Genomic DNA, 27,970 nt, shown 5'->3' on the forward strand with positions numbered 1-27,970 from the left:
TGGGAGCGGAGGGTGACATTGGCAGTAAGCAGTAGCAGCGCCGGTAATGATATCAGGCACCTCCCGCAATAGGTCTAGGCAACACATGGAGCCCAGTAGCTCCTGCATGAGTGACCTTGAGGCTCCGGGAAGGAGACCCTGATACGTGCCCGCAGTACACAACAGGACAGCACCTACGGGTCACGGTGCCAGGGCAGCAGCCCATGGGCTGGCACATCACTAGACAGCTGCGTCCGGATCTCACATGGCGCCCTGGTCAGCCAGACAGGCGGTGGGGTGCAGACAGCAGAGTTGTGACCGGGCCCCAGCAGCTCCTGTGTACGGGGACAGCCCGGGTGTAATAGCGCCCATTGTACCCGGAAATGAGCACTCTCCTCCACCCCGCAGCCGGCACAGATACCACCCTGTCCTCCCGCCCACGGTGTCCCACGTCCTGCTCCCTACACCTCCCTCTCCCCGCCCTCAGAGGCAGGCTGTGTGCGGAGAGCGCGGGCTTCGGGCTGCCGTGTATAATACTCTCCTTCAGCCGGGAATAGAAACGCTTTGCTCGGCAGGTGTGGCGCCCTTCAGCCCAGCGCTCACAAGCAGCCATTTTGAATCACAACAGACAAAGACGGGACACCCCCCAGCACTACCCCCGCCGCGCTCAGTCCTATGTGCTCGTCCTCGAGCACAGCTCCGAGCTCAGGCAACGCGCTGCTCTCCATCCCGAGCCCTGAGCTCACTACCACCCCGGGAGCAACGCTCCTTTCCCTCCCGGATCACCAAATACCGCTCGCAGCCATTTGCCCACGCTCTATATAGGGCGGCGCCGGCCAATGGGAGCACTCGCCTGCCGTGACGTAGGTGGCTAGCCGCGCTTGCGCAGAGCGCCGCTGCCCTCCTGAGTTGAGCGGCGGAGTAAAGATGGCGGCGGGTTCGGATCTGCTGGATGATGTCTTCTTCAACACGGACGTGGACGAAAAAGTGGTCAGTGATCTGGTGGGTTCTTTGGAGTCTCAGCTGGCAGCCGCCACCCACCACCACCATCATCACCACCACCAGCAGCCGCATCCGGGCCCCCCCGAGGTCCGCAGCCAGGCCCTAGCCAACCATGTTGCCAGTCCTGGGGTAGGGGCAGCCAGTGCTGGGGTCCAACCAGAAGCCAAGATAGGACTCTCCTCCGAGATGCCCAAGACAGGTGAGCCGGGCGAACTGCGCGGCAGGACGCTGCTGGAGATGCCGGGGCGCCTTGGAATTACGGCGGGGTGTCAGCGAGAGATAGGATGTGCCTGGTGGATGTCTGCGCCGTGATTTGGGGTATACAGCCTTGTCTGGAAGTCAGTGGACAGCTGGGCATGTGTTCTGCTGCCAGTGGCAGGCACTGGGGTGAGGGTGCAATGCGCGGTGTCTCTCAGGTCGCCAGACTTGGGCACTAACTCACTTTGGGGCTGTTTCTGAGCTCCTGTTGAGCTGCAGATGGCAATGCCAGGGGGTGATAGGGGCACACATGTGCCAGTGTCACTGCCAAACTGTTTCTGTCCACTTATCTTCCCGTGCTGTGCTGGGGTTATACCTTGGTCACAGACCTCAGAGAATGAAGGCTAGTGAGAGATGTGTACTGTACATAGACCATGCCCACTTCTACATTGGAGGCAGATTTGACTGTGATTAGAACTATAAGCTCCGTTTTGACAGGTGGTGTGTACTGTATGTACAGAAATATAAGTAGGCAGACATTATGTCACATTGGTTACAATATGTTGACTGTCGTGCATGCTGTGCCTGGATTTGGGATGACAAGTGCTGTATTTTATCTTATCTATTTCTCGCTCTACTGTCTCTGACCCATTGTGTTACATTGTTGTTGTTCTGTTCCACAGGAGCAGCTGTACCTGGAGTTCAAGGAAGCGTTATTAACAACAGCCGACCGCAAACAGCAGTGCAACCAGATGGAGTTGGGTCTGCTGGATCTGAAGCACCTGGACCACTCAGTCAGGCCAAAGCTGGGGTCCTAGGCAGCATTGCTACTTCTGTGCCCAACCATGGCTCAGGGAATGGCAAAACCCTGCAAACCATGAACGGGAGTAATGTTGTAATAAATTCTCATGGACCTGGTGGGCATGGAACCTCATTTCAGGTGAACAGTAATCCAACGCCAGGTGTTAATCTTGTCAACAATGGCCCAGCTCCTGTCGCCAAGGGTGGTGTAAATGCTGGAGCGAACACAGTGATCCAAACTTCTTATCTTACAACGACTAATGTGTCAGCCTCTGTCATCTCCTCATCCACATCTTCTGCAGGGGCAGCTGGACAGCCTGCAGGCTTGGTTGGTGTACCCACTACTGTAGCGCTGGTTAGACCTATTGTGCATCAGGGAGTGCCAGCCACTCAGAATGGAAGCAATACTGTGATTAATTCCCCGTTGCCAGCTCCTGGAGGGATACCTTTGCAAATGAATAGTCAGCCCAACCCGGCTACTAGCCAGGTGATCAAGTCTGAATCCCCCAAAACCATTATTCAGACTCCCCAACAGAGCCAGCCTAACCCTGGAAACATGGTTATAGGACAGACTATGCAAGCAGGTCATCCTGGCCCTGGAGGGGCAACTTCTGCACCTGGCACTCCTACAGGAATGGGCAAAACTACAGTCAGCACTGTGCCTCCAAGCTTGCCAAGGACTCCTACAGCACCAGCTTGTGGAATTAGGGCAACCATTACACCTCCTATGTTAGCTCCACGTGTGCCGCAGCCTCCTCAAAACCCACCCAACATCCAAAACTTTCAACTTCCCCCAGGTAAGAGATACTAATGTCATTGAGTCAAGTTCATTGTGCGAGAGAAGTTTCCCATGTGTTTCTCCTCCGTTCAAGTTGTGTTTATACTGCATGTGATTCTGTGTCTAGGACCAATCACTGTCAGGCTGGTAGGATAATGATGAGTATTACACAGGGCAGGATTTTGATAGTTTGGGACTGTGCTATTTCTATTTATTGTGTATTCGTGTCTTATGCAAAAAGTAGTTCTGTTAAAGCACCATTCCAGGTTACCTAGCTTGCCTCGGTACGCCATGTCCCTGTATGCCCCTCTGTGCCAGGAAATCTGTGTTGTAACGCAGTTTCTTGTGGAAGTGTAAAGAAGTTGTTTTACGTTGAAGCTTGCAATCCTTTATACATACTTATACTGACTGGGTTGATTAACTCTTTCACTTTGCCTAAGCTTAAGGTGTGACTGACTTACTGTTTCAACAGTTGTTTCATTTATTACATTATAAGTATACTTTACTTTCCGCTGTAATTTACATGTTGCAGAGAAAAATAAAAAAAATAGAAACATTTGGAAGAGAACATTTGTGTTAGGTAGTGTCATGTCATGTAGCATGTCACCTGCGTTCACTAGAGGTCTAGGTGCCTAAATGCTGCATATGTTTCTCTGGGGGTGGTCTTCAGGTGGCCGGCCTCCCGGCGACCACCATACCGATGCCGGCATACCGACATCTTTTCTCCCTCTTGTGGGTCCACAACCCCCTGGAGGGAGAATAGATAGCGTGGCGCGCCACCGTGCCCGCAAGGGGCTCATTTGCGCTCGCCCAGCTGTCGGTATTCCGGCGCCGTCAAACCATACTACACCCGTTTCTCTGTATAATAGTAAATAATAATCTTTTGTGAGACAGGATAGTAGGAACAGCAGGAACGTTTCTCTGCCTGCTGTGAATTGCAGTGTGTCTTTAGAAGTAAGTAGATCTGTGCATCCTCTTTTGGCACTCTTTAATATGAGTCTTCTAGAAGTGTTATCAGACAATACTTTGTGTGCATCCCCTGTCTTCCAATACATCTTCAGGGGGGTACTGAAGGGAGAGATGTGTGCTGAGCAATCTTAACACAGACCGCTCAGCACACATATATACCCCCCCCCCCCCCTGCTCAGCACAGCGCAATGTGCTGAGTGAGGGGGGGGCGACGACGGGGGCCGCTCACTTCACACAGGGGTGAAGTGAGCGACCTGCTAGATTGATCCTGCATGCAGGCTCAATATAGCACCGGCGATAGCGATGCGCGGATATCGCTGGGGGGCATACACACGGCAGATCGTGCTTAAAATCTAAGCAATCTAGTCAGATTGCTTAGATTTTAGACACGGATCTCTCCGTGTGTACTCCCCCCCCCCCCCCCCCCCTTACATTAACTGTGATAATACTATAAGGATTATCACACCGTTACAAACTGCAAGTCTGGCAGGTGTATTAATCTACTGAGGGATGCTACTGAAATATAGCAGCAGTGGGGAAGACTGAAGGAAATCTTGCAACCATGGTCTGTTCTCTGCATAGTATTTTTACAAATTTCTTACCTTCTATGGAGATGATTCAATTAGGTGCAAATTATTTGCAGCCATAAGTGCGGCTATATGCCACTGTTACAGTAGCTCTGTACTTGTGGATTTTTGTTCACAGCCCTATAGGGCTGTGTACAAAAAGCCGTGAGACTGGTTGAGTTGTGGTGCAGTTGGAAGGATTTTCACTCAATTAAAACGGCAACTCGCGTCTAATTGAATTGACCCCATAATGTAGAGACCTTCAAAAAAAAAAATCTTCTTTTTATTTTTTTTAAATACTCCCAATGCTTTAAGTCAAATAAAGTAAGTATTGGAGTACCCCCCCCCCCCCCCCCCCCACACACACACACACACCTGCTATTTAATAAAGGTGCATACACACTGTGCGTTTTTGCCCAGCGTGTGTGAACAGCGATCATCGCTGGGCTGAAAATCGCTCATTGCATACACACTGAGCTATTTTCCCTCCTGACCAGCGATGTCAGCGGGGGTGAACGCTATGGAAAGTTGTCCACCCCGCCGTTCATCTGGTAATACCAGTAGATGAACGGCGGCCGCCGGCGATGAAGCGGGAGCGCGCATCAGCGCTCATCGCTTGTGCATACACACTGGGCGGCTTTGAGCTGAAAGCAGCTCAACACACCATAAGTGACCTGCTTTCAGCTCAAAATCGCCCAGTGTGTATGTGCCTTAAGTGTTGTAAAATTGTTTTGATAAATGATGTTGCAGTCTTGCACCCCTAGAAGGACCATAGCCTTTTTAGTGTCAGAAAATGAAGCAGGTGTAGAAGTTCTTAGAATAACTGGTCTTCCTGATCAAGCATACAGGGTATTTTTCCCTTACTTTGATGAACCCCATAAAATACTATTCTATAGTCTTTGCAGCTTTATTTACATTTATTTATGTAGTGACAGCATATTTTGTGCTTTGCAAAGCATTATAAAACAAGACTGTTTACTGACATGCAGTGAGTAAAAAATGCCCCACTCAAGCTTACAATCATAGGATAAATGGGTTCAAAACTGTTATGTCTATTGGCCCAGACTGATTCCAGTGGTGAAAGGTTGTTTGTGGGCCTAAATAACAAAGTAATATTCGTCTGGCACCAGAGGGTTGTGTATTTAGAAAGAGAACACATGTACGTTTTGTGTGAACTGTATAGAGGGGAAGTTATTGGATAGAATAGCTTATGGAAGGTTAGGAATTTGTTAAGCTTACCTGAAGAAGCAAGTTTTCAGGGAACACTTAAGGTTTGAAGCTAGAAAAAAAAAAGTCTTCATCACACACCTGTAATTTTACTTTAGGGGGTCTCAATCCTATTCACATAATTTATCAAAGTGCATTTGGGGCAGCTGTATAAAATTGAGGGGTACATAATTTCCATGCGTTTGCTTTTTCTAGTAAGCTGGTACTGTTTTCTGCGGGGAAATTGTGATTGCAGACACCTACATAGTAACCCAATAAAGATTAACCTGTGATACTTTTACTTGGGATTGTTTTTGTTCCAGATCAGTATGCTATAGGCAAGAAAAGAATTGGCGGGAAACAATAATAAATATTATTATTATTATTAATAATAATAATAATAATAATAATAATAATAATTTCTCTATCGTCCTAGTGGATGCTGGGGTTCCTGAAAGGACCATGGGGAATAGCGGCTCCGCAGGAGACAGGGCACAAAAAGTAAAGCTTTTCCAGATCAGGTGGTGTGCACTGGCTCCTCCCCCTATGACCCTCCTCCAGACTCCAGTTAGATTTTTGTGCCCGGCCGAGAAGGGTGCAATCTAGGTGGCTCTCCTAAAGAGCTGCTTAGAGAAAGTTTAGCTTAGGTTTTTTATTTTACAGTGAGTCCTGCTGGCAACAGGATCACTGCAACGAGGGACTGAGGGGAGAAGAAGTGAACTCACCTGCGTGCAGGATGGATTGGCTTCTTGGCTACTGGACATTAGCTCCAGAGGGACGATCACAGGTACAGCCTGGATGGTCACCGGAGCCGCGCCGCCGGCCCCCTTGCAGATGCTGAAGTTAGAAGAGGTCCAGAATCGGCGGCTGAAGACTCTGACCGTCTTCTAAAGGTAGCGCACAGCACTGCAGCTGTGCGCCATTTTCCTCTCAGCACACTTCACACGCTGTCACTGAGGGTGCAGGGCGCTGGGGGGGGGCGCCCTGGGAGGCAAATGTAAACCTATATACTGGCTAAAAATACCTCACATATAGCCCCCAGAGGCTATATGGAGATATTTAACCCCTGCCAAACTTCACTAAAGAGCGGGAGACGAGCCCGCCGTAAAAGGGGCGGGGCCTATCTCCTCAGCACACAGCGCCATTTTTTCTCTCACAGAAAGGCTGGAGAGAAGGCTCCCAGGCTCTCCCCTGCACTGCACTACAGAAACAGGGTTTAAACAGAGAGGGGGGGCACAAATTGGCGATATAAATATATATATAAAGATGCTATTAGGGAGAAACACTTATATAAGGTTGTCCCTATGTAATTATAGCGTTTTTTGGTGTGTGCTGGCAAACTCTCCCTCTGTCTCTCCAAAGGGCTAGTGGGGTCCTGTCCTCTGTCAGAGCATTCCAGGTGTGTGTGCTGTGTGTCGGTACGTGTGTGTCGACATGTATGAGGACGATGCTGGAGGAGGCGGAGAAATTGCCTGTAATGGTGATGTCACTCTCTAGGGAGTCGACACCGGAATGGATGGCTTATTTAGGGAATTACGTGAGAATGTCAACACGCTGCAAGGTCGGTTGACGACATGAGACGACCGACAAACAATTAGTAACGGTCCAGGCGTCTCAGAAACACCGTCAGGGTTTTTTTATAAAAAACGCCCATTTACCTCAGTCGGTCGACACAGACACAGACACGGACACTGAATCCAGTGTCGACGGTGAATAAACAAACGTATTCCTCATTAGGGCCACACGTTAAGGGCAATGAAGGAGCTGTTACATATTTCTGATACTACAAGTACCACAGAAAAGGGTATTATGTGGAAGTGAAAAAACTACCTGTAGTTTTTCCTGAATCAGATAAAATAAAATGAAGTGTGTGATGATGCGTGGGTTTACCCCGATAGCAAATATTGGCGTTATACCTTTTCCCGCCAGAAGTTAGGGCGCGTTGGGAAGCACCCATTAGGGTGGATAAGGCGCTCACACACTTATCAAGTGGCGTTACCGTCTCCAAATACGGCCGCCCTCAAGGAGCCAGCTGATAGGCAGCTGGAAAAATATCCTAAAAAGTATATACACACAGACGGTGGTTATACTGCGACCAGCGATCGCCATCAGCCTGGAAATGCAGTGCTGGGTTGGCTTGGTCGAATTCCCTGACTAAAAATATTTTATTGATATAGAGCATTTAATAGGATGCATTCTATATATATGTATGCGAGATGCACAGAGGGATATTTGCACTCTGGCATCAAGATAAGTGCGTTGTCCATATCTCCCAGAAGATGTCATGGACACGACAGTGGTCAGGTGATACAGATCCCATACGGCACATGGAAGTATTGCCGTATAAAGGGAAGGAGTTATTTGGGGTCGGTCCGTCGGACCTGGGGGCCACGGCCACAGCTGGGAAATCCAACCTTTTTACCCCAAGTTACATCTCAGCAGAAAAAGACACTGTCTTTTCAGCCTCAATCCTTCCGTTCCCATGTGGGCAAGCGGGCAAAAGGCCTGTCATATCTGCCCAGACATAGAGGAAAGGGAAGTAGACTGCAGCAGGCAGCCCCTTCCCAGGAAAAGAAGCCCTCCACCAGTGGGGGGGTAGTCTCAAGAGTCTCAGCGCGCAGTGGGATCACTCGCAAGTTGACCCCTAGATCATACAAGTATTATCCCAGGGGTACAGATTGGAGAGTCGAGACATTTTTTCCTCGCAGGTTCCTGAAGCCTGCTTTACCAACGGCTCCCTCCGACAAGGAGGCAGTATTGGGAAAAAATTCACAAGCTGTATTTCCAGCAGGTGATAATCAAAGTACCCCTCCTACAACAAGGAAAAGGGTATTAGTCCTCCACACTATATTGTGGTACTGAAGCCAGACGGCTTGGTGAGACATAGTCTAAATCTGAAATCTTTGAACACTTACATAAAAAGGTTCAAATCAAGATGGAGTCACTCAGAGCAGTGATAGAGAACCGGAAAAAAGGGGACTATATGGTGTCCCTGGACATCAAGGATTACCTCCATGTCCAAATTTGCCCTTCTCAACAAGGGTACCTCTGGTTCGTGATACAGAACTGTCAATATCAGTTTCAGACGCTGCCGTTGAATTATCCACGGCACCCCGGGCCTTTACCAAGGTAATGGCCGAAAAGATGATTCTTAAAAGAAGAAAGGCATCTAAATTATCCCTTACTTGGTCGATATCCTGAAAGGGACAAGTTTCCAGAGAACAGTTGGAGGTCGGAAAAGAACTATCTAAAGTAGTTCTACGACAGCACGAGTGGATTCTAAATATTCCAAAAATCGCAGCTGTTTTCCGATGATACGTCTGCTGTTCCTAGGAATGATTCTGGGCATAGTCCAGAAAGAGGTATTTCTCCTGGAGGGGAAAGCCAGGGAGTTATCCGACCTAGTCAGAAACCTCCTAAATCCAGGCCAAGTATCAGTGCATCAATGCACAGGAGTCCTGGGAAAAATGGTGGCTTCTTACGAAGCGATTCCATTCGGCAGATCTCACGCAAAAACTTTTCAGGGGGATTTGCTGGACGAATGGTCCGGATCGCATCTTCAGATGCATCAGCGGATAACCCTGTCTCCAAGGACAAGGGTGTCTCTTCTGTGGGGGCTGCAGAGTGCTCATCTTCTAGAGGGCAGCACATTCAGCATTCAGGACTGTGTTCTGGTGACCACGGATGCCAGCCTGAGAGGCTGGGGAACAGTCACACAAGGAAGAAATTTCCAAGGAAGTGTGGTCAAGTCTGGAGATTTCTCTCCACATGAATATACTGGAGCTAAGGGCAATTTACGATGCTCTGAGCCTAGGAAGACCTCTGCTTCAAAGTCAACCGGTGCTGATCCAGTAGGACATCATCATGGCAGTCGCCCACGTAAACAGACGGGGCGGCACAAGAAGCAGGAGGGCAATGACAGCAAGGATTCTTCGCTCGGCGAAAGATCATGTGATAACACTGTCAGCAGTGTTCATTCCGGGAGTGGACAACTAGGAAGATTTCCTCAGCATAAATGAATTCCACCCGGAAAAGTGGGAACTTCATCTGGAAGTTTCCACATGTTTGTAAACCGTTGGGAAAGACCAAAGGTGGTTATGATGGCGTCCCACATGAAGCGCCAGGTCTAGAGACCCTCAGGCAATAGCTGGGACGCTCTGGTAACACCGTGGGTGTACCAGTCGGTGTATGTGTTCCCTCCTCTGCCTTTCATACCCAGTGTATGGAGAATGATAGGAAGGAGAGGAGTAAGAACTATACTCGGGGTTCCGGTTTGGGCCAAGAAGAACTTGGTACCCGGAACTTCAAGAGATACTAGAAAGGATCTTGATTCAGCAAGAATCATGTCTGTTCCATGACTTACCGCAGCTGCGTTGACGCCAGGGCGGGTGAACGCCGGATCCTAAGGGAAAAAGGCATTCCGGAAGAGGTCATCCCTACCCTGGTCAGAGCCAGGAAGGAGGTGACCGCACAACATTATCACCGCTTAGGTGAAAATATGTTCCATGGTGTGAGGCCAGGAAGGCTCCACGGAAGAATTTCAACTAGGTTAATTCCTACATTTCCTGCAAGCAGGAGTGTATATGGGTCTCAAATTGGGGTCCATTAAGGTTCAAATTTCGACCGGTCGATTTTCTTCCAGAAAGAAATTGGCTTCAGTTCCTGAAGTCCAGAAGTTGTTAAGGGAGTACTGCATATACAACCCCTTTTTGATGTCTCCAGTGGCACTGGGCGATCTCAACGTAGTTTGGGATTCCTAAAATCACATTGTTTTAAACAACTCAAATCTGTGGATTTGATATATCTCACATGGAAAGTGACCATGCTGTTGGTCCTGGCCTCGGCCAGGCGAGTGTCAGAATTGGCGGCTTTATCTCACAAAGCCATATCTGATTGTCCATTCGGACAGAGCAAAGCTGTGGACTCGTCCCCAGTTTCTCCCTAAGGTGGTGTCAGCGTTTCACCTGAACCAGCTTATTGTGGTGCCTGCGGCTACTAGGGACTTGGAGGACTCCAAGTTGCTGGATGTTGTCAGGACCCTGAAAATATAGTTTCCAGGTCGGCTGGAGTCAGGAAATCTGACTTGCTGTTTATCCTGTATGCACCCAACAAGCTGGGTGCTCCTGCTTCTAAGCAGACTATTGCTCGTTGGATTTGTAGTACAATTCAGCTTGCACATTCTGTGGCAGGCTTGCCACAGCAAAAAATATGTAAATGCCCATTCCACAAGGAAGGTGGGCTCATCTTGGGCGGCTGCCCGAGGGGTCTCGGCATTACAACTCTGCCGAGCAGCTACGTGGTCGGGGGAGAACACGTTTGTAAAATTTTACAAATTTGATACCCTGGCAAAAGAGGACCTGGAGTTCTCTCATTCGGTGCTGCAGAGTCATCCGCACTCTCCCGCCCGTTTGGGAGCTTTGGTATAATCCCCATGGTCCTTTCAGGAACCCCAGCATCCACTAGGACGATAGAGAAAATAAGAATTTACTTACCGATAATTCTATTTCTCGGAGTCCGTAGTGGATGCTGGGCGCCCATCCCAAGTGCGGATTATTCTGCAATACTTGTACATAGTTATTGTTACAAAAATCGGGTTATTGTTGTAGGAAGCCGTCTTTCAGAGGCTCCTTTTGTTATCATACTGTTAACTGGGTTTAGATCACAAGTTGTACGGTGTGATTGGTGTGGCTGGTATGAGTCTTACCCGGGATTCAAAATCCTCCCTTATTGTGTACGCTCGTCCGGGCACAGTACCTAACTGGAGTCTGGAGGAGGGTCATAGGGGGAGGAGCCAGTGCACACCACCTGATCTGGAAAAGCTTTACTTTTTGTGCCCTGTCTCCTGCGGAGCCGCTATTCCCCATGGTCCTTTCAGGAACCCCAGCATCCACTACGGACTCCGAGAAATAGAATTATCGGTAAGTAAATTCTTATTTTTATTTCTCATACGTCCTAGAGGATGCTGGGGACTCCAAAAGGACCATGGGGTATAGATGGATCCGCAGGAGCCTGGGCACACTATAAAGACTTAAACTGGGTGTGAACTGGCTCCTCCCTCTATGCCCCTCCTCCAGACCTCAGTTAGACTTTGTGCCCAGGAGTGATGGGTCACACACTAGGGGAGCTCTCCTGAGTTTCTCTGAAAGACTTTATGTTAGGTTTTTTATTTTCAGGAAGACCTGCTGGATACAGGCTCCCTGCATCGTGGGACTGAGGGGAGAGAAGTCAGACCTACTTCTTCTTAGTTCAAGGGCTCTGCTTCTCGGCTACTGGACACCATTAGCTCCAGAGGGTTCGATCACTTGGTGCGCCTAGCTGCTTGTTCCCGGAGCCACGCCGTCACCCCTCTCACAGAAGCCAGAAAAAAGAAGCCGGGTCAGTATGTGAAGAACAGAAGACTTCAGTGATGGCAGAAGACTTCAGTAACGGAGGTACAGCGGTCGGGCTGCGCTCCATGCTCCCACACACCAACGCACTCACAGGGTGCAGGGCGCTGGGGGGGGGAGCGCCCTGGGCAGCAGGTTGCTGATCTCTTTTTATGGCTGGCATAAAAGCATATGGGTGCCTGAGCACCGTGGCTCTTACCCCCGCCAGCATATAACTGCGTGCTGCGCGCCATTATCTCCCCGCCGCCGGCTCCCACGGGTGCAGGGAGCTGGGGGGGGGGGGGAGCGCCCTGGGCAGACAGTTTACAGGTCTCTGTGTGACTCTGGCGGTGCCGGGGCTCCGTGTCCCGGGCGCCCGCCAGCATGTGTAGCGCACTACGCGCCGTTTCTTCCCCGCCGCCGGCTCTCACGGGTGCAGGGCGCTGGCGGGGAGCGCCCTGGGCAGCATATCGCAGGTAATTGTGAATGGTTAAGCTGGCGGGGCCGGGGCTCTGTGTCCCGGACCCCCGCCAGCGTGTTGTAGCGCTCTGCGCGCCTTTTCTCCTCAGCCACCGGCTCCATGGATGCAGGGCGCTGGGGGGGAGCGCCCTGGGCAGCAATTCTTGAATCATCCCGGGCGGGGGAACATACCCGTACACCGGGTGTCTTCACCCCGCCAGGGCACCGCAGCGTGCGCGCTGCGCTCCATCGCTCCCACACACCAATGGTTTCCGTGGGTGCGGGGGGCGGGGGGGACGCCCTGGGCTGTGTTTTGGACATATAGGGGTATATACAGGGGGTTAATCCCTGTATATAAGCCCCAGCTCAATTTAAGGTTATATAGGTATATATGTTTGAGCGGGCTTGAGCGCGCCGGGAGGGGGCGGAGCTTAGCCCTTACAGAGGTGTCAGCGCCATTTTCCTCCGGTCTCCACCAAGATTTACTGTATAGTAAGAAGGAGGGGGGGCACAGTGTTTTAATGTTATATGGGTGTCATATAGCATTATGTTTAATAATGGACGCATAATCCTTGTTATGATACATAAATTCACTGTTTCCCTGTTTATTTACCCACTATCGGTTAGCCGACATATGTCGACAGGTGTGAGGGCTTTGTCACAAGCTCCTGTGGGGATAACTGTCTGCTTCGCCGACGCTTGGCGGTACTTGATTAAAAAATAATAATAATTAAGTATTAGCTGGTTGGTTTTGTGTGCTTAAATACAAGTAAACACGCTAGGGGAGACACAGTTGTTTGTGGATGCCCTGTCGGCATCAACGGTATTTCCTGGGTAAAAAAATTAACAGGCTGTTATTGCCTTGTAGTTGTATTTGTTTGTTTGTTTGTATATAGATATAGATATTTATAGATATAGATATTTATATATATATATATATATATATATATATGTGGGGGGAGTGTTATTGAGATTGTATATGTATGCTTCCCTCAGACTCCTCGGGGTTCCAAGATTATTATTATTTTTTGCCCGTTTACTATTCCTTGCTGTCGACATTTACTCAGTTTCTGTCGACCATAACGTTCCTGGTAGATCCACATCGGGGGCATGTCAGTACATGGTCATACACATTCACAACACATTACTGTCACTAGGGACCTGACGGGTCTGGACAATCCACTTGCGTATAGGTTATATCTATATGTGTATATGTATGTGTGTGTATGTATATATATAATCTATGTGTATGTATATGTATGTATGTATGTATGTAGATATGTGTTTATATATCCATGAATGCTGAAATAATGGTATTCTTCTCATGTGCTGATCGCTCTGTTGATTAAGCTCTAGATTGGCCGTGACGAGTTGGTTTTCGATCCTCTCAAGGAGTCCGAATATTATTCTCTTCCCGACGTGGAGAGAACATTACGGCAGTCAACTCCTGGTCGACGCAGAGCCCGGTCGCAAAGGGATCATACACAGGAAGCTAAGTGTTATTTTATTTCTATACTTTAGCCTTATTTGCATTGCATGCACATGAGGGAGTGTTGTATTCGGGGGGGCATCCAATAGAATTACCCTACCCGAAGTGGGTAAGCTTGTTTATGTTGATTCTACTTTATAACATTGCAGCAGGCTGCCGCGTGACAGCAGGAGGTTAGCCGGGTAAATGCTGAGGTTGTCTCCGAGAGATTCTCGAGGGAGGTATACAGCTGTTTGGTGAGCCCTCTGTTCAGTCACTCTCGAGTTAGCCTCCTTCACAAAGGTTGGTGACGCATTCTTTTGTGGGATGCAGTCGTTTAACCGGTTCGATACCGTTAGTTTTTCCTTTTCTGTGCAGACAGTGGAATGTTGAAAGGTAAGAGTTCTGCAGCCTTGTTGGGTTCGCAGAAGTGGATGTCGTTTTCTGTTTCCAACGCATCCACCACTTGTCGCTGAGTCTATCTGGCTAGTTCCCACTCTGGTGAGCACTCGTCTACTAATTTCAGTTAGTCCAGAAATAGACTAGGACCTGTGAGTTATTTGTAGAATCCAAAAGGGGAGCATTCTGAGTTGCGGTTGTTCCCCTTACTGTTTTTTCTAATAGATCTTGGCGTTCCCCTCTGGAAGGGGAGGTTGTACGCTACGTCATACAGAGGTGCGTCAGGTTCAGGACATTGACCGGTTGTCCCTGTATGGAGGTGCAAATCGTTGTTTCTCTCTGACTGTTCTTCGTCACAGGGATTGGCTGTTGTTCCCATCGACACAGTTGTCGGAGGTGGGTTTCAGAGTAAATACTGACTGGTTAATGTTCAGTGTTTTTCCTGTGGAAAGAGGTCTGAGGATCCAGAGTTGGATCAGCTTTGCTGTGACACTTCATCAATATGTTCTGTTACTAAAACAGATGGGTGCGCCCTACGAGGCCTTTTTTGGTGAGCAGGTCTACTGCCAGAGTGGCTTTCAAGGGGCCAGTTGGAATTGTGGTCCGGGTCTCACCTGCACATGCTCCGGAATATAATCCTAAAGGCCATGACATCACTCCTGTGGTGTCTGCTCGGTTCTCTCTTTTTAGAGGGATGAAGGTTCGGGTTCCAGGTTTAGATCCTGGTGTCCGTGCATACAGATCTCCGAGGCTGGGGAGAAGTCCTGGCAAGGGTCGTATTTCCAGAAGATAAGGTTAAGTTGGAAAGCTTGTCTGTAATAAGCTTTCTTGGTTTAAGAGCTATTTTCGACGAACGTATTCTTCGTGTTCGGCCCATGTTGGTTCTGCCAGACCACTTGTCAGCAGTGGCGTAAGTAAGCAGCTATGACGGAACAAGGAGCAAAGCGGCAATGGCAGAAGATGCACAGTTTTGCCGTGGGGCGCAAAGTCTGGTAAACACTATATTAGCAGTATTCGTTCCGGAGGTAAACGAAGGAGAAATAGATTTCCTCTGCTGACGCGATCTCCATCCGGGAGAAATTCAGTCATCATCGGAGTTTTCACAGCCGTGACAACTTTTTGTGGAGGGTTGCAATTGGTCATGTTGGTGGCTTGCTTCAACGAGAGGCCACAGGGATATTGTTTCAGGGGGTTCACTACGATCTGCCGGCGGTCGGGCTCCCGGCGACCAGCATACCGGCGCCGGGAGCCCGACCGCCGGCTTACCGACAGTGTGGCGAGCGCAAATGAGCCCCTTGCGGGCTCGCTGCGCTTGCCGCGCTACGCGCGCCACGCTATTTTATTCTCCCTCCAGGGGGGTCGTGGACCCCCACGAGGGAGAATAAGTGTCGGTATGCCGGCTGTCGGGATCCCGGCGCCGGTATACTGTGCGCCGGGATCCCGTCAGTTGGCATACTGAATACCACCCGTTTCAGGTCAAGGGACACTCAGGCTATAGCAGTGGACACCCTCGTGACACCGTGGGTGTTTTTTAGTCGGTTTATGTGGCCTCTCCTCTTTCATTTTTTCTGAAGGTGATAAACATAAGAAGAACAAAGGTTCAGGCGATCCTCTTAGATCCGATCTAGCCAAGGAGGGTTTGCTATTCAGTTTTTCATGATTTGCTCATGGAAGATTCCTGCCCTCTTCCTTTACGTGAGGAACTGTTACAACTAGATCAGGGCGTGTATCAACACTTACCGCGACTGCATCTGACGGTGTGGCGGTTGAATGCCATATCCTAAGCCGGAAGGATGTTCCCAGTGAAGTCATTTCCTCAATGAGTCAGGCTTGGAAAGAAGTAACGGCAAAGCCTTACCGCCGTACTTGGCTTAACTCTGTGTCTTGGTGTGAATCCAGGATGGTTCCTATGGAAGACTTTCAGCTAGGTCGTTCTTATCCGTAGTTTACAAGCCGGTGTGGATGCAGGCCTACAGTTAGGATCCATTTCGGGGCGGTATGGCCTTATTATTTTCTTTAAAAAAAAAAAAAAATTCTCTCTTGGAAAGTGGTCATGCTATTGGCTTTGCCGTCCGCAAAGCGGGTGTCGGAAGTGGTGGTTTGATCTTCCATGTGGATAGAGAGGAATTGTGAACTTGGATTGTAGTTCTGCCAAAGAGTGGTTTCTGGGTTTCGCAGAAATCCGTCTATTTTGATGCCGGTGGTTACTTCAAAGTCTCTCGGTGTTACCAGGGATTTGAATATTTAGGTCGCCAATTTGGCTCAGTTTGGAGGAACAGAGGCTCTGTTGGTCCGGTATGCTCCCAGCATGCTTGGGGCGACTGCAGTATGCAGTATGTTACACGCTGAATCTGTGATACGATTTGGCATGTTTGTTCTACGGCTGGATTGCCGTTACTGAAGTCGGTGGAAGCCCATTCTGATGGTAAGAGGGGCTCTTCTTGGGCGGTTGCCCGAGGACTCTCGGCGGTTCAACTTTGCCGAGCGGATTATTAGTCGGGATCAAACGCTTTTGCTATGCTCTACAAGTTTGATACCCTGATTTTTGGAGACCTTTTGTTAGCTCATTCGGTGCTGCAGAGTCGTCCGCACTCTTCCGCCCGTTTTGGAGCTTTGGTATAATCCCCATGGTCCTTTTGGAGTCCCCAGCATCCTCTAGGACGTATGAGAAAATAGGATTTTGGTACCTACCGGTAAATCCTTTTCTCTTAGTCCGTAGAGGATTCTGGGCGCCCATCCCAGTGCGTACGGTGTCTGCAGTTATTGTTTTGGTTACACCCTGGTGGTGTGTCTTCTCTGTCAGGCGGTTGCTACCGTTTTTCATGCCAAGGCATGCGGGGTCTTATTTTTGCTTATGTGGACACACAGTTTGTGTTACATATTCTCTCAGCATGTGGCTGTGTTTTGTTCATGCCGTGGGCTGGTATTCTGCTGAATGCCACGTTCTACGGTGTGTTTGAAGTGTGAGCTGGTAGGACACTCACCGTGTTTTTATATATATATATATATATATATATATATATATATATATATATATATATAATGTGTGTATATGTATGTATGTGTATATATATATATATATATATATATATATATATATATAATGTGTGTATATGTATGTATGTGTATATATATATATATATATATATATATATATATATATATATATATATATATATAAATAAATTCTTTCCTCGAAATGTCCATCTCTCCTTGGCACAGTTTTCTAACCGAGGTCTGGAGGAGGGGCATAGAGGGAGGAGCCAGTTCACACCCATTTTAAGTCTTTATAGTGTGCCCAGGCTCCTGCGGATCCGTCTATACCCCATGGTCCTTTTGGAGTCCCCAGCATCCTCTACGGACTAAGAGAAAAGGATTTACCGGTAGGTACCAAAATCCTATTTTTTTATCTAGCACTCATTCTCACGTAGGACTCAAGGGGGATGATTTAACTGTGGCATGCACCAATTGTTGCTCCGATAGACGCCCATTAGCCGCAGCAGTCATGTTTTAAAATGTGTTAAAAAGTCCGTAATTTGGGCGCCCAAACCCATACTTTGGATGCCCATTCAGGCGTGTTAGAAAGGTTTAGTCACTTTGCGTGACTAAACCTGGAGCTGACAGCCACTTTAACCAGCAATGGGTGTCTGACTGGAGCAGCAATTTAGTAGCTCCGATAGATGCCCATTGCTGTAGACGCCCAGCAGGGGGCGCAAAAACAATTGAATCAGCCCCAAGGCGCTTCTGCTTAAAAATGTAGAACATTAATAAGACTGTAATGACTATCTTTAGGGGTGGTATTCATGTTACCGGCGGTCGGGAGACCGAAGGTCACATGACCTCCACCAACATCCCGCCCCCTCACTATCCTGATGGTAGGCATGCTTACCAACAGGGACTATTTCCACTCGTGGGTGTCCACGACACCCATGGAGTGGGAATGCGGTCGCCACCGAGCCCGCAGCGTGGCGAGCGCCGCAAGCCTGCAAGGGGCTTGCTGCACTTGCCCCTCCCCGACGTGATCCCGGCGTCGGTATGCTGACCGGTTAGCCATACCACACCCCTTTACAGATGTTCCCCAAATGGTGCTGTTTGCTTGTCTATGCCAGGTCTGACACTCTCACTGATTTTTCGATCATTACCACTGTCCAGATTTTTGACAACTCCACTAATGCTTCTCACCAGGAAAGGAATATTGCCCTCACATGCTGCATTACAGATATGGTACTTGACTTGCTGACATTAAGACATATTTTTGTATTACATGTCCCAGTTTTGGAACCCTGTTTCTTTCTATGGAAAATTTCTGGCCATAGAATGTTTTGTTTGTTTTGAACCCATTTAGATATTCAATATTCAAGTTTTGGTTTGAGTTATCAGACAGATACAGTTCTGCAAAATATTTATAAACTGTGTATACTATAAGCAACATTTATTCATCTCACAATCACAAACACACTATTTGAAAAAGCTTAGCCTGTAATTAAACTGGATGCAGTTAATAATCCAGCTGTCGGGATCCCGGCGTTCAGGATCCCGACACCGGAATCCCGAAAGCCACAGAAATACCGGCGGTCAGAATCACGACACAAGCACCATATTTCCACTCGGGTGGTAGTCCACGTCACCACCCGAGCGAGAATACAATAGTGTGGGTAGTGAAGCTCGCCACCGGGCCCGAAATGTAGCGAGCCCGCTAGGGGACTTCAATTAAACATATTGCCCAAAAACTGTAGCATTATGTTTAGGAGAGCAAAACACTGAAATACATAGTTTTGTTAATATGAAATATGAAATTTTTATAGGTTAAGTATAATCCCCTTACTTGGCATTGTATTTACTAGTTTAAGTTGTTATTGACCTATTGGAATGTACTTATTTTCCAGTACCGCATATTTGTATAAATTTTACTTTAAGGGGGAATTAAATTGTTATCACAGGTCCCCGCACCCAGCCGCTGGCAGCTATTCAAATGTAACTGCCAACGTGCGCCAGAACTTAATTTCAGCTTGCTATCCCCAGGGGTGCCGAGCTGAAATGCGCAAAAAGGGACCCGTTTGGGCAGCCAAATAGGACTTTTTACATCGCGTTCATTTGTTTAGTCGTGTTTTGCCACTTTACACGGGTAAACCCCACTGATATGGGCGTGATCAGCGCAATAACGGGGGACAATTGAATATCGCCCCACGATCTTTAGACGGGAAATCGGGTGCGGTTAAAAAATTTAATTGTCCCTAATGAAACTGTAGTGGAACTATAGTAACCAAATCTGAGTTGTGTAGGTGGTCTAGCACTCAATCATCTTGCATTTCACTGAATAGTTCTGGTTAATCAGAAGTTACGTATTGCACACTGCCATATTTCTTTTTAAAGAGATGTGTAGTAGACCTATCCCAATGAAGTCCACTCCGTCCATTGTGCCAGATCGCAGGAGGTTTGTTTCTTTCACTTTCAATGACATGAGATGACAACATTCATCCCTCTGGTATAACTATATTTTAATGTCTCAGTATGGTAAGCTATTTACTCTGGTCCATCAAATGTAGTGACAGTGGGATGGCACTGTGACTCCGCACATGTCTACTGGAGTCTGCAAATTGTAGGGTCTGTTGGGCACATGTATTACTTCCATGGTTTCAGACCCTACTAAGTACACTGTGCTAGGAGAGGCCAGTGTACCAAAAAATTGTTTGTATATCATTATACTGGTAAGTAGTTTACTCAAAGTATCCAATAGAAACATTGGGGGTAATTCCGACCTGGTCGCTCGCTAGCGTTTTTTGCAGTGCTGCGATCAGGTCAGAACTGTGCATGCTTATGCACCGCAATGCGCAGGGGCGTCGCACAGGTACAAAGCAGATCGTTGCTGTGCGATGGGTTTTTACGAATAATCCAATCGCACAGCCGATCGCAAGGAGATTGACAGGAAGAGGGCGTTTATGGGTGTCAACTGACCGTTTTCAGGGAGTGTTTGGAAAAACACAGGCGTGTCCAAGCGTTTGCAGGGCGGGTGTCTGACGTCAGTTCTGGTCCCAGGCAGGCTGAAGTGATCGCAGCGGCTGAGTAAGTCCTGGGCTACTCAGAAACTGCAAAATATCTTTTTGTACTGCTCGGCTGCACATGAGTTCGCACACTTGCACAGCTAAAATACACTCCCCCCTGTAGGCGGCGACTATCTGATAGCAGCGCTGCAAAAAACTGCCAGCGAGTGATCAGGTCTGAATTAGGCCCATTGTATGGCCCAAATTTTATAGTTTTGGAAACCTCTTTTGCCAGTTTACATATAACCCATACAAAATAAAAAAGATCTAAGAGTACTTATTTTGATCTCTTTATATAAAGCAGAGCAGTAGTCACTTTGAGGGAGGCAATTGTGAGTTGATAAACCAAAACAAAACACTGTTTAGCTGTTTTGCATATATGAAAATGTATCCTATACACTGCTTACAAATCACATTTGAGTTTTTTCCTGGCTACAATTATAAACATTGTTTTTCTTGCTTTTAAATACTTAGGCTTCATTTTTTTATAGTATTTACCACAGTTGGGAAAATAGCAGCAACTGTTTATAGTGAGTGCAAAAATTGTGTATGTAACGGGATTAGTTAACTTGTAATAGATTTCACTTGGAAAGTCTTCAAGATTGCTGTAGTTAGCAGTTTGGTTTAGTTTATCATTCCCTCCGTTTTACACATAGAAATGAATCATTTAAGTTTTTGAATTGTTTACATCATGTACTTTAAAAATCGCCCATGTGATCTCACCCTTAGGGGTACATTTTACTTTTGTCACCTGCACAGATTTACTGGTGACGTCAGGAGAGCTGGAAAAGTATCCGTCTAATTTCTTTGAGGTTTGGTTGTCTGGTCCATCCATGTCAGCCAGGTCTGAAATCTAGAGTAGAAAGTTACACTTTCTGTGCTGGAGTATGTTACTTGCCCAGGAAAATAAGGTATATCTGTAAGCGAACATAGTTACATTGGGGTCGATTCAATTCGGCATCAGATGAATAGCGCCGGGAATTAGCTCCCGACGCTATTCAATTCAGCTACTAGTTACCCGCAATTGTCGGGAATTCTTCTCTCACCCCCGGGGGGTGAGAGAAGAAAACTGACAAAAGTGCTGCCGCGCAAGGCTGATTCTGTCGGGAACGGGCGTTCGCCGACTTAACTTTAGCTTAATTCAATAGCGTCGGGAGCGGATTCCCGGCGCTATTCATCTGTTGCCGAATTGAATCGACCCCTTGATTCCAGCCGTATGTTAATTGTAAATATTTTTTTGTTAAAAATAGCTTTAAGGGCAAGCTTGTTTGTTTTAGTGAGATAGTGTTATGTTCGCGTTTTATATTTACTGTAACATTCGGAATAAGTGTACATGTTATTGCTGCAGTTCTGCTTCTGCGCTCAGTTATTTCTTACTATTTGCAGAGCTATAAAACAGGCATCTTTATTAGCAAATATTTTTGTCCATAATAAACTGCAGATACTTGAGGAATTGGTGATTCTCTTAGTATATAATCAAAATCTGGTCCTGTCTAATGGTCAGAAAATTATTTTCCCCTTTGCCGCATGTGTTGGGTGGTCATCTGAGCGGGAAGTGTAGCTGCACATACTTATATTGCCGTTCCGTTACTCTGTACGGTACCTGGTAAAAAAGTGGCGTTTAACAATCCATATCTGTGACCACACTGTTCACTCACCTGGTCATGTTGAATGGTGGGGATCAGTACGAAATCCCGCCGGACAGAATACCGACACCGGGATCCCTACTAGCACAATCCCGACCTGGGGGGGTGAGCGCAACGCAGCCCCTTGCGGGCTCGCCACGCTGCGAGCATGGTGCCTCGCTACACTCAGCACACTAATTTATTCTCCCTCTATGGGTGTTGTGGACACCCACAGAGGGGGAGAATATGTCGGGATTGTGCCGGTCAGGATCCCAGTGTCTGTATTTCGACCGCTGGGATTGCGTCTAGCGGGATCTTGACCGCATCCCGAATGGGCAGATCAGTGTATTCAGCAGCAGGATGCTTACGTGAGTTGAGAGCTCCAGATGAGGCTGGACCGCTACTGTTCAAAGTTCTTATACACAGTTACATTTCCTGGCTACTATATTATTTTTTCTTAAAGTGCCCTTTGGAGACCTCCTGCTTATCTGTATTTATTTTAGTGACAGTGGCTTCAAGTCTCCTTACATTGTTACCAATGCTCTGGAAGGAGTGACCTTAGCTTGTCTTTTCAGTGGCACATGGTGGTTTTACGATTATTATTACATTTACTTATATAACACCAACATATTCCACTGTGCTTTCAAGTTAGAAAGAAAACCGTAATAAAGCAAGACTGGATAAAAACTCGAGCTGTGCGGTCGAACTTATGCAGGTTTCGAAAATGGTATCTTATTGGCTATCTGTGTTTTGTATAACCAGTACGATAAATCCAGATAAACCAGAATTTGTGCTAGTTTGGTGAAAAGAACTGGGTAAATCCGAACCGGCATATCTCTAGTAAAAACAGACGGACAGAGGTAAAAGGGACCTTTAAAATAAGAAGCACATCTTAGTAAAAAGTGTGCAGATGTTTGCCTGGGATGCAAGGGGAACAAGTGCAGGATCCTTACGCTTGCCCATTTATCCTGCTTCTAAAACATTTAACTTCAATAACTGACTGTTCACTTGCTGACTAATGTATCCTACCTCTTGATAGGTGCCATTGTATTGAGGTAACCAATGGTTTTCACTTCACCTGTCAGTAGTTTTAATGCTATGGCTGATGGATGTGAAATGATGGGGGCACTAAGAGACTGCAACTAGGTGTATAATCAACCAATCAGGGATACTGCTATTGCATTGAAACGTCAACATAAATACATTTTTGATTATTCACCTACTTGCAGTTTAATTAAAACATGTACACACAGCATAGTAGATGTTTAAAAGCACAAATAGTGATATAATTGTATTTGTTATCCGGGTGACATTGACAGAAAAATGTACCCATTTTGTTGAGCAATTCTCCTGGTGCAGTGCTACTTGTGATCACATAGCGCTGACTAGTGTGGGACACCAATGGCCATGGCACGTTGATGCTTGATGCTGCACCAGATGACTTAGGGCTAATCCGCCTAGAACTGCTTCCGAGACGCGCCAGGGCCAGTGGTCGTAGCAACCTCTGCGTCTAGGGTGCCAGACTGCTCGGTCTTCGGTGCTTCCTGGAAATGCTTCACCTGTTAATAACAAAACAATGCATAACTGAATATAAGACTACGTTAAAAAAAATGTGTACAGAATTGCCCTAAAAAGTCTCCATTAATATTGGTAGAGGCAATTCCTAACCCTACAAGAGGAGTGCTAAAGCACACTCCTATTACAGATGAATTGTCATAATGGTGACATTTAGGGGGCGATTCATTTTTGACCAACATTTTTTTTTTATGCAGCAATAATTAATAGGCACCACTGGAGTAATTAAATTGTTGCTCTGTTTGTGCTCAAGTGTCATGGATGCTCACATTTGAGCTTTCAGCCACCTGAGGTACCGAGCAGAACTATGGGAAAATGTCCTTCGTTTGGGTGACCAAACAGCATTTTCTGTGTTTCGCCCCTTAGTTTAGATAATTTAGCTGCTTTGCACAGCCCATTAGTACCTGCTTTAACTATGCAAAGTTTGAGGAGTTGTCCTCCTTGATCTCCCTCCTCTGAGAGATGTTGGTATATGATCATTTTGTATTTCAGTGTAGAAAGATTGTGTTCCCTCTTACGTAAATGTTGCGCCAATGGTTGCTCAATGTGTTTGCCTCCAAGTACAGCTTGAATGGCAAGCAACATAGTGCCATCCTTTCCTTAAATTGGCGATTGGTCTTACCTACATTGTATTGGCCACATGGGCAACAGATGATATAGACTACAAATGTAGCACAGGTTGAGTCTCATATTTCCAAAGTGATAGGATCCAAAAGTATTTGGGTTTCAGATTTTTCTGTATTTTGGAATATTTGCATATCATGATGAGCTACCTTGGGTATGGGACCGTCTAAGCATGAAATGCATTTATGTTTCATATACTACTTTTATACAGGGTAATTTTAGGCAATATTTGCAATCATTTTGAGCATTAAGCAAAGTTTGTGTGCATTGAACCACTAGAAAACAAAGGTGTCACTATCTTAGTTATGCTTAAAAATCTTTGTATTTCGAGAATATTTTGGATATGGGAAAATCAACCTGTAGTACAAGTGAGGACATGTCTTATATTTTGCTGATATGAGGATGCCTAAATGTACTGCCTGTCTCGGCATTTGTAACAGCCTGCTGGTCTATTAGAATTGCAAAGTGTGCATGCGTGTGTGTCTAAAATATCTTTATCAATCAAATACCAAAATTAATTGGCTTTTACTGTTACCTGGATAGGCTCATCTACACTCGGCATGGATGTGGTAGATTTTGTTATGATGTTGTATTGACATTCATTATGTTGACACTGATGAAATGTTGACAAAAAATCCCTGGTGGTCTAGTTGTGACTTGCCTATTACAACGGCTCCAGCGATGTCTGACGTTGATGTCATGATGACGGATCCTGTATCACCTCTGACAATAAGTATGCATAATACTAATCATTAACCTCTAACCCTAACCTGTCCTCCCACAGCCTAAAGCTGGATACACACTATACGACTATGGGGTATATTCAATTGATGTCGGAGCCTTTCCGACGGAAAAGATCCGACATTTGAGTATTCAATTAGCGGCCAAATCCGACACGATTTGGACGTTCACGACAATGCCAATCCGACTTTCTTTAAAGACGGGTTGACTTTGTCGGAAACAAGGATAAAATCTATCGTATTTGGCCGCGATTCCGACAAAACAAGTGGTTCCACGGCTATTCCGCCGATCCATGTCAGAATTGACGGTTTGTAGAGAAAACGGCAGCCAAATTGAATGAATAGGTTGGAACGGTTTCCGACTACAATTGAATACACCCCTATCTGTCCAATGTTTCTTGTTGGAATGAAAATTTGGAAATGAATAGGAGCTAGGGTGGGCGATCCTAGGAACTTGACCTAAAATCAGTTGGATCTGAATCCTGGGATTTTGGCATCCTTGTTTGTGGTATTTTTTAATTTATTATTTTTTTTCTTGTTAATACCAGGCAGTGCTGAGCACCTGCAGTACTCGCTCAGACGGTGCTTGGGTGCCCCGACCACCGCCTGTGCGCGGCATGACATAACAATGATATAACATCAGAGGTCACACTGTGCAGCCCCATGCCGGGCTGTAGTGCCTTACAGGCTCACACACGGCAGCCCAGGCAGCCGCAGAGAAAGGAGCAAATTGTGCATGCTGAGGAGAGGGAGTCTTACTCCTGGCCGGTACTTGGGGGGAGGGGGGTGCGATATATATATTATATATAGGACTGAGGAAGGGACAGACTGTTATAAGTACTGAGACAGGGATAAGTGGGATATAAGGACTGGGGGGGGGGGAGCGAGATGGGGACAGAGGTGAGGACTGAGGGACGGGAGGAGGATGGAGTGCAGATTCTGCAGCCAGCCAGTGCCACCACCAACTCAATACCGGATTCAATTGTTTTTCTATCCCGAATCCCGGGGCTGAAGAAACTGCCTGGGATTGGCGTCTCTAATGGGAGCAAATTACAATTGACGATTTGCTCCCAAACAAGGGGAAACGGACAAAAATGGACGTCCATACAAATTGGTTAAATCCATTTGATTTAAACAATTTATCAGAACAACCAATTTTGTAAATTTTTTGGCTTTTGGTAGAAAAAGGGGTTGATTGTCATTAGCTTTCATACATTACCAGGTTTTTGCTCCACCCAGAAAGATTGGACAGATAATATTATGGTGTTTATCCTGTTCAATGTTGACCTTTCGTAACAGTCGACATTGTGGTGTCAAGATTATGAATGTCATCACTTTAAATGATGACCTCATGGCTACATCCCATTTAGGATCCAGTGCCTTGAGTTTCTTAATGCCACATTACTTCCTAGTGAGAAACTAGTCCTGATCCCCACTTTACTGTCTGTGGTGGAGTGGGGATGATCTGCCTGGTTCTCTTGCTCACTTGGCTATGGTTTTTGGCTGGTTTGCAACCCTTGTGCCTCTGCTTAATGATACCCTCATAAAGTGAATTTTTGCCCTACCTGGTTGAAAGTCTGCTTGAAAGCTGACATTTTAAATGTGTAGATCTAAATCATAAAGGTAAATTACATTGTTTAGTGTTAGCCTTAAAGTCAACTGCCACGGTTTTGAAAAGATATCCTGTTGCATGATACCAGCTAGAGAAGCACCTCCTCCTATCATGGCAGCCTGGTGCTGAGTGACAGCGAGAATGGTAGAAGTACTTAAACACTGCATTTATATCTTGTGAGTAATTCGTATCTTGTTACATATCAGTGTAAAAATGTGACCTTTGTTTCCATTTGCTTGATTAACACACAAATAATAAATAAAATAAATATTAGAATAAACCTTTTCCTGTAACACCGCCTCTTAAGATTCTATTTTTCAGTAAAGCATCAGGTCACTTGTTTCTTTCAGTCTTTTATCAGCAGTACAAGCTGCAAGTTTGTTCACTCTGCTAAAAATATACTGTATAACTGCAGCATATGTAATATTACATTGTTTTGCTGCTTGTTTGTAATCTGTATAGATGCTTCTTGTACTCCTATACAACTTTTATTAAAAATTTCCTAGAATTCAGTGGAATAATGCTTCTATTTCAAAATATTTATATAAAATGATAGACTAAAGGTGGGTACACACTATTAGATATATCTACTCGCGCCCGCCCAGTTCACCTGTCAATCACCGCCGGCCGCCGCAGCATGTGTACGGGCGGTCGGCCGACCGCCCCGTACACACACAGCGTCGCGCCAATATATCGTTAGATATATTGGCTGTCGGCTGTGCTGCGCGGCCGACGCGATACGTCTGTGAACGACGGAGTTCACAGACGTATCGCCCGTACACACTGGCCGACGGTCCCGCGATGTATCGGCCGTTCAAGAGAACGGCCGATACATCGACCAGTGTGTACGGGCCTTAACTTTACCAACTACAGCGGGTTGTTTACTAACATAGGGGGTAATTCAGAGTTGATCGCAGCAGCAAATTTGTTAGCAGTTGGGCAAAACCATGTGAGTTATGGTGTGTACACACAGTGAGATGCTGATGCGCGGTCCCACGCGGTCGGCTTCGCAAGCCCAGATAGACTGTGCAGGCAATAATATGGGGGGAGGAAAGGGATGGGGGAAACTTGAGCACTGGTGGTGAGATATAATATACCACTGAATGAATTGGAAAAACCACAATACCTGAGCCTCAGACAGCTGTTTCGCTTTCCGGCTTCCTCACTGAGGAAGCCGGAAAGCGAAACAGCTGTCTGAGGCTCAGTACAGTGCAGCCGGAGCCGTACACTCTGACATCCACGCGTACTCTCAGGTACTTTTCACTTCGAGTGACAGCCGGCGGGACCGCATGGTGGGTAACGGGTCCTGCAATACCTTACGGCATCAGGACCGTTGCTACCATTAGGGTCCCAGCACTGTCACCTAACTACTTTCTTCCAGGCACTATAGGCGTAAGGAAGGTACCGCTCACCTGGCATCAATGTATACACATATGCAAGGAAGCAGCATACATTCAAAAGGGGATTGGTGCTCTTTATTTTCATCTTATTGATACTATGTTTCTTAAATCTTTTTTCGATGCTCTCTCATTGTCATAAGGAGAACTCAGAGGACCCCCTGCG

General features: G+C 46.7%; 1 protein-coding gene across 2 annotated transcripts in view; it reads left to right on the plus strand.

Moving 5' to 3' along the window:
• The first annotated feature begins 279 nt into the window (after positions 1–279).
• Positions 280–27,970, plus strand: part of TAF4 (TATA-box binding protein associated factor 4) — a 222,454-nt gene continuing 194,763 nt past the window's right edge. For both annotated transcript variants that reach the window (XM_063959325.1, XM_063959326.1), the window contains exons 1-2: positions 280–1,180; positions 1,863–2,777. In XM_063959325.1, the coding sequence (XP_063815395.1) occupies positions 907–1,180; positions 1,863–2,777 (1,189 nt within the window). In that variant the 5' untranslated portion in view covers positions 280–906. The remainder of the gene's footprint in view (positions 1,181–1,862; positions 2,778–27,970) is intronic.

Source organism: Pseudophryne corroboree, chromosome 3, assembly GCF_028390025.1.
Source record: "Pseudophryne corroboree isolate aPseCor3 chromosome 3, aPseCor3.hap2, whole genome shotgun sequence".
NCBI lineage: Eukaryota > Metazoa > Chordata > Amphibia > Anura > Myobatrachidae > Pseudophryne > Pseudophryne corroboree.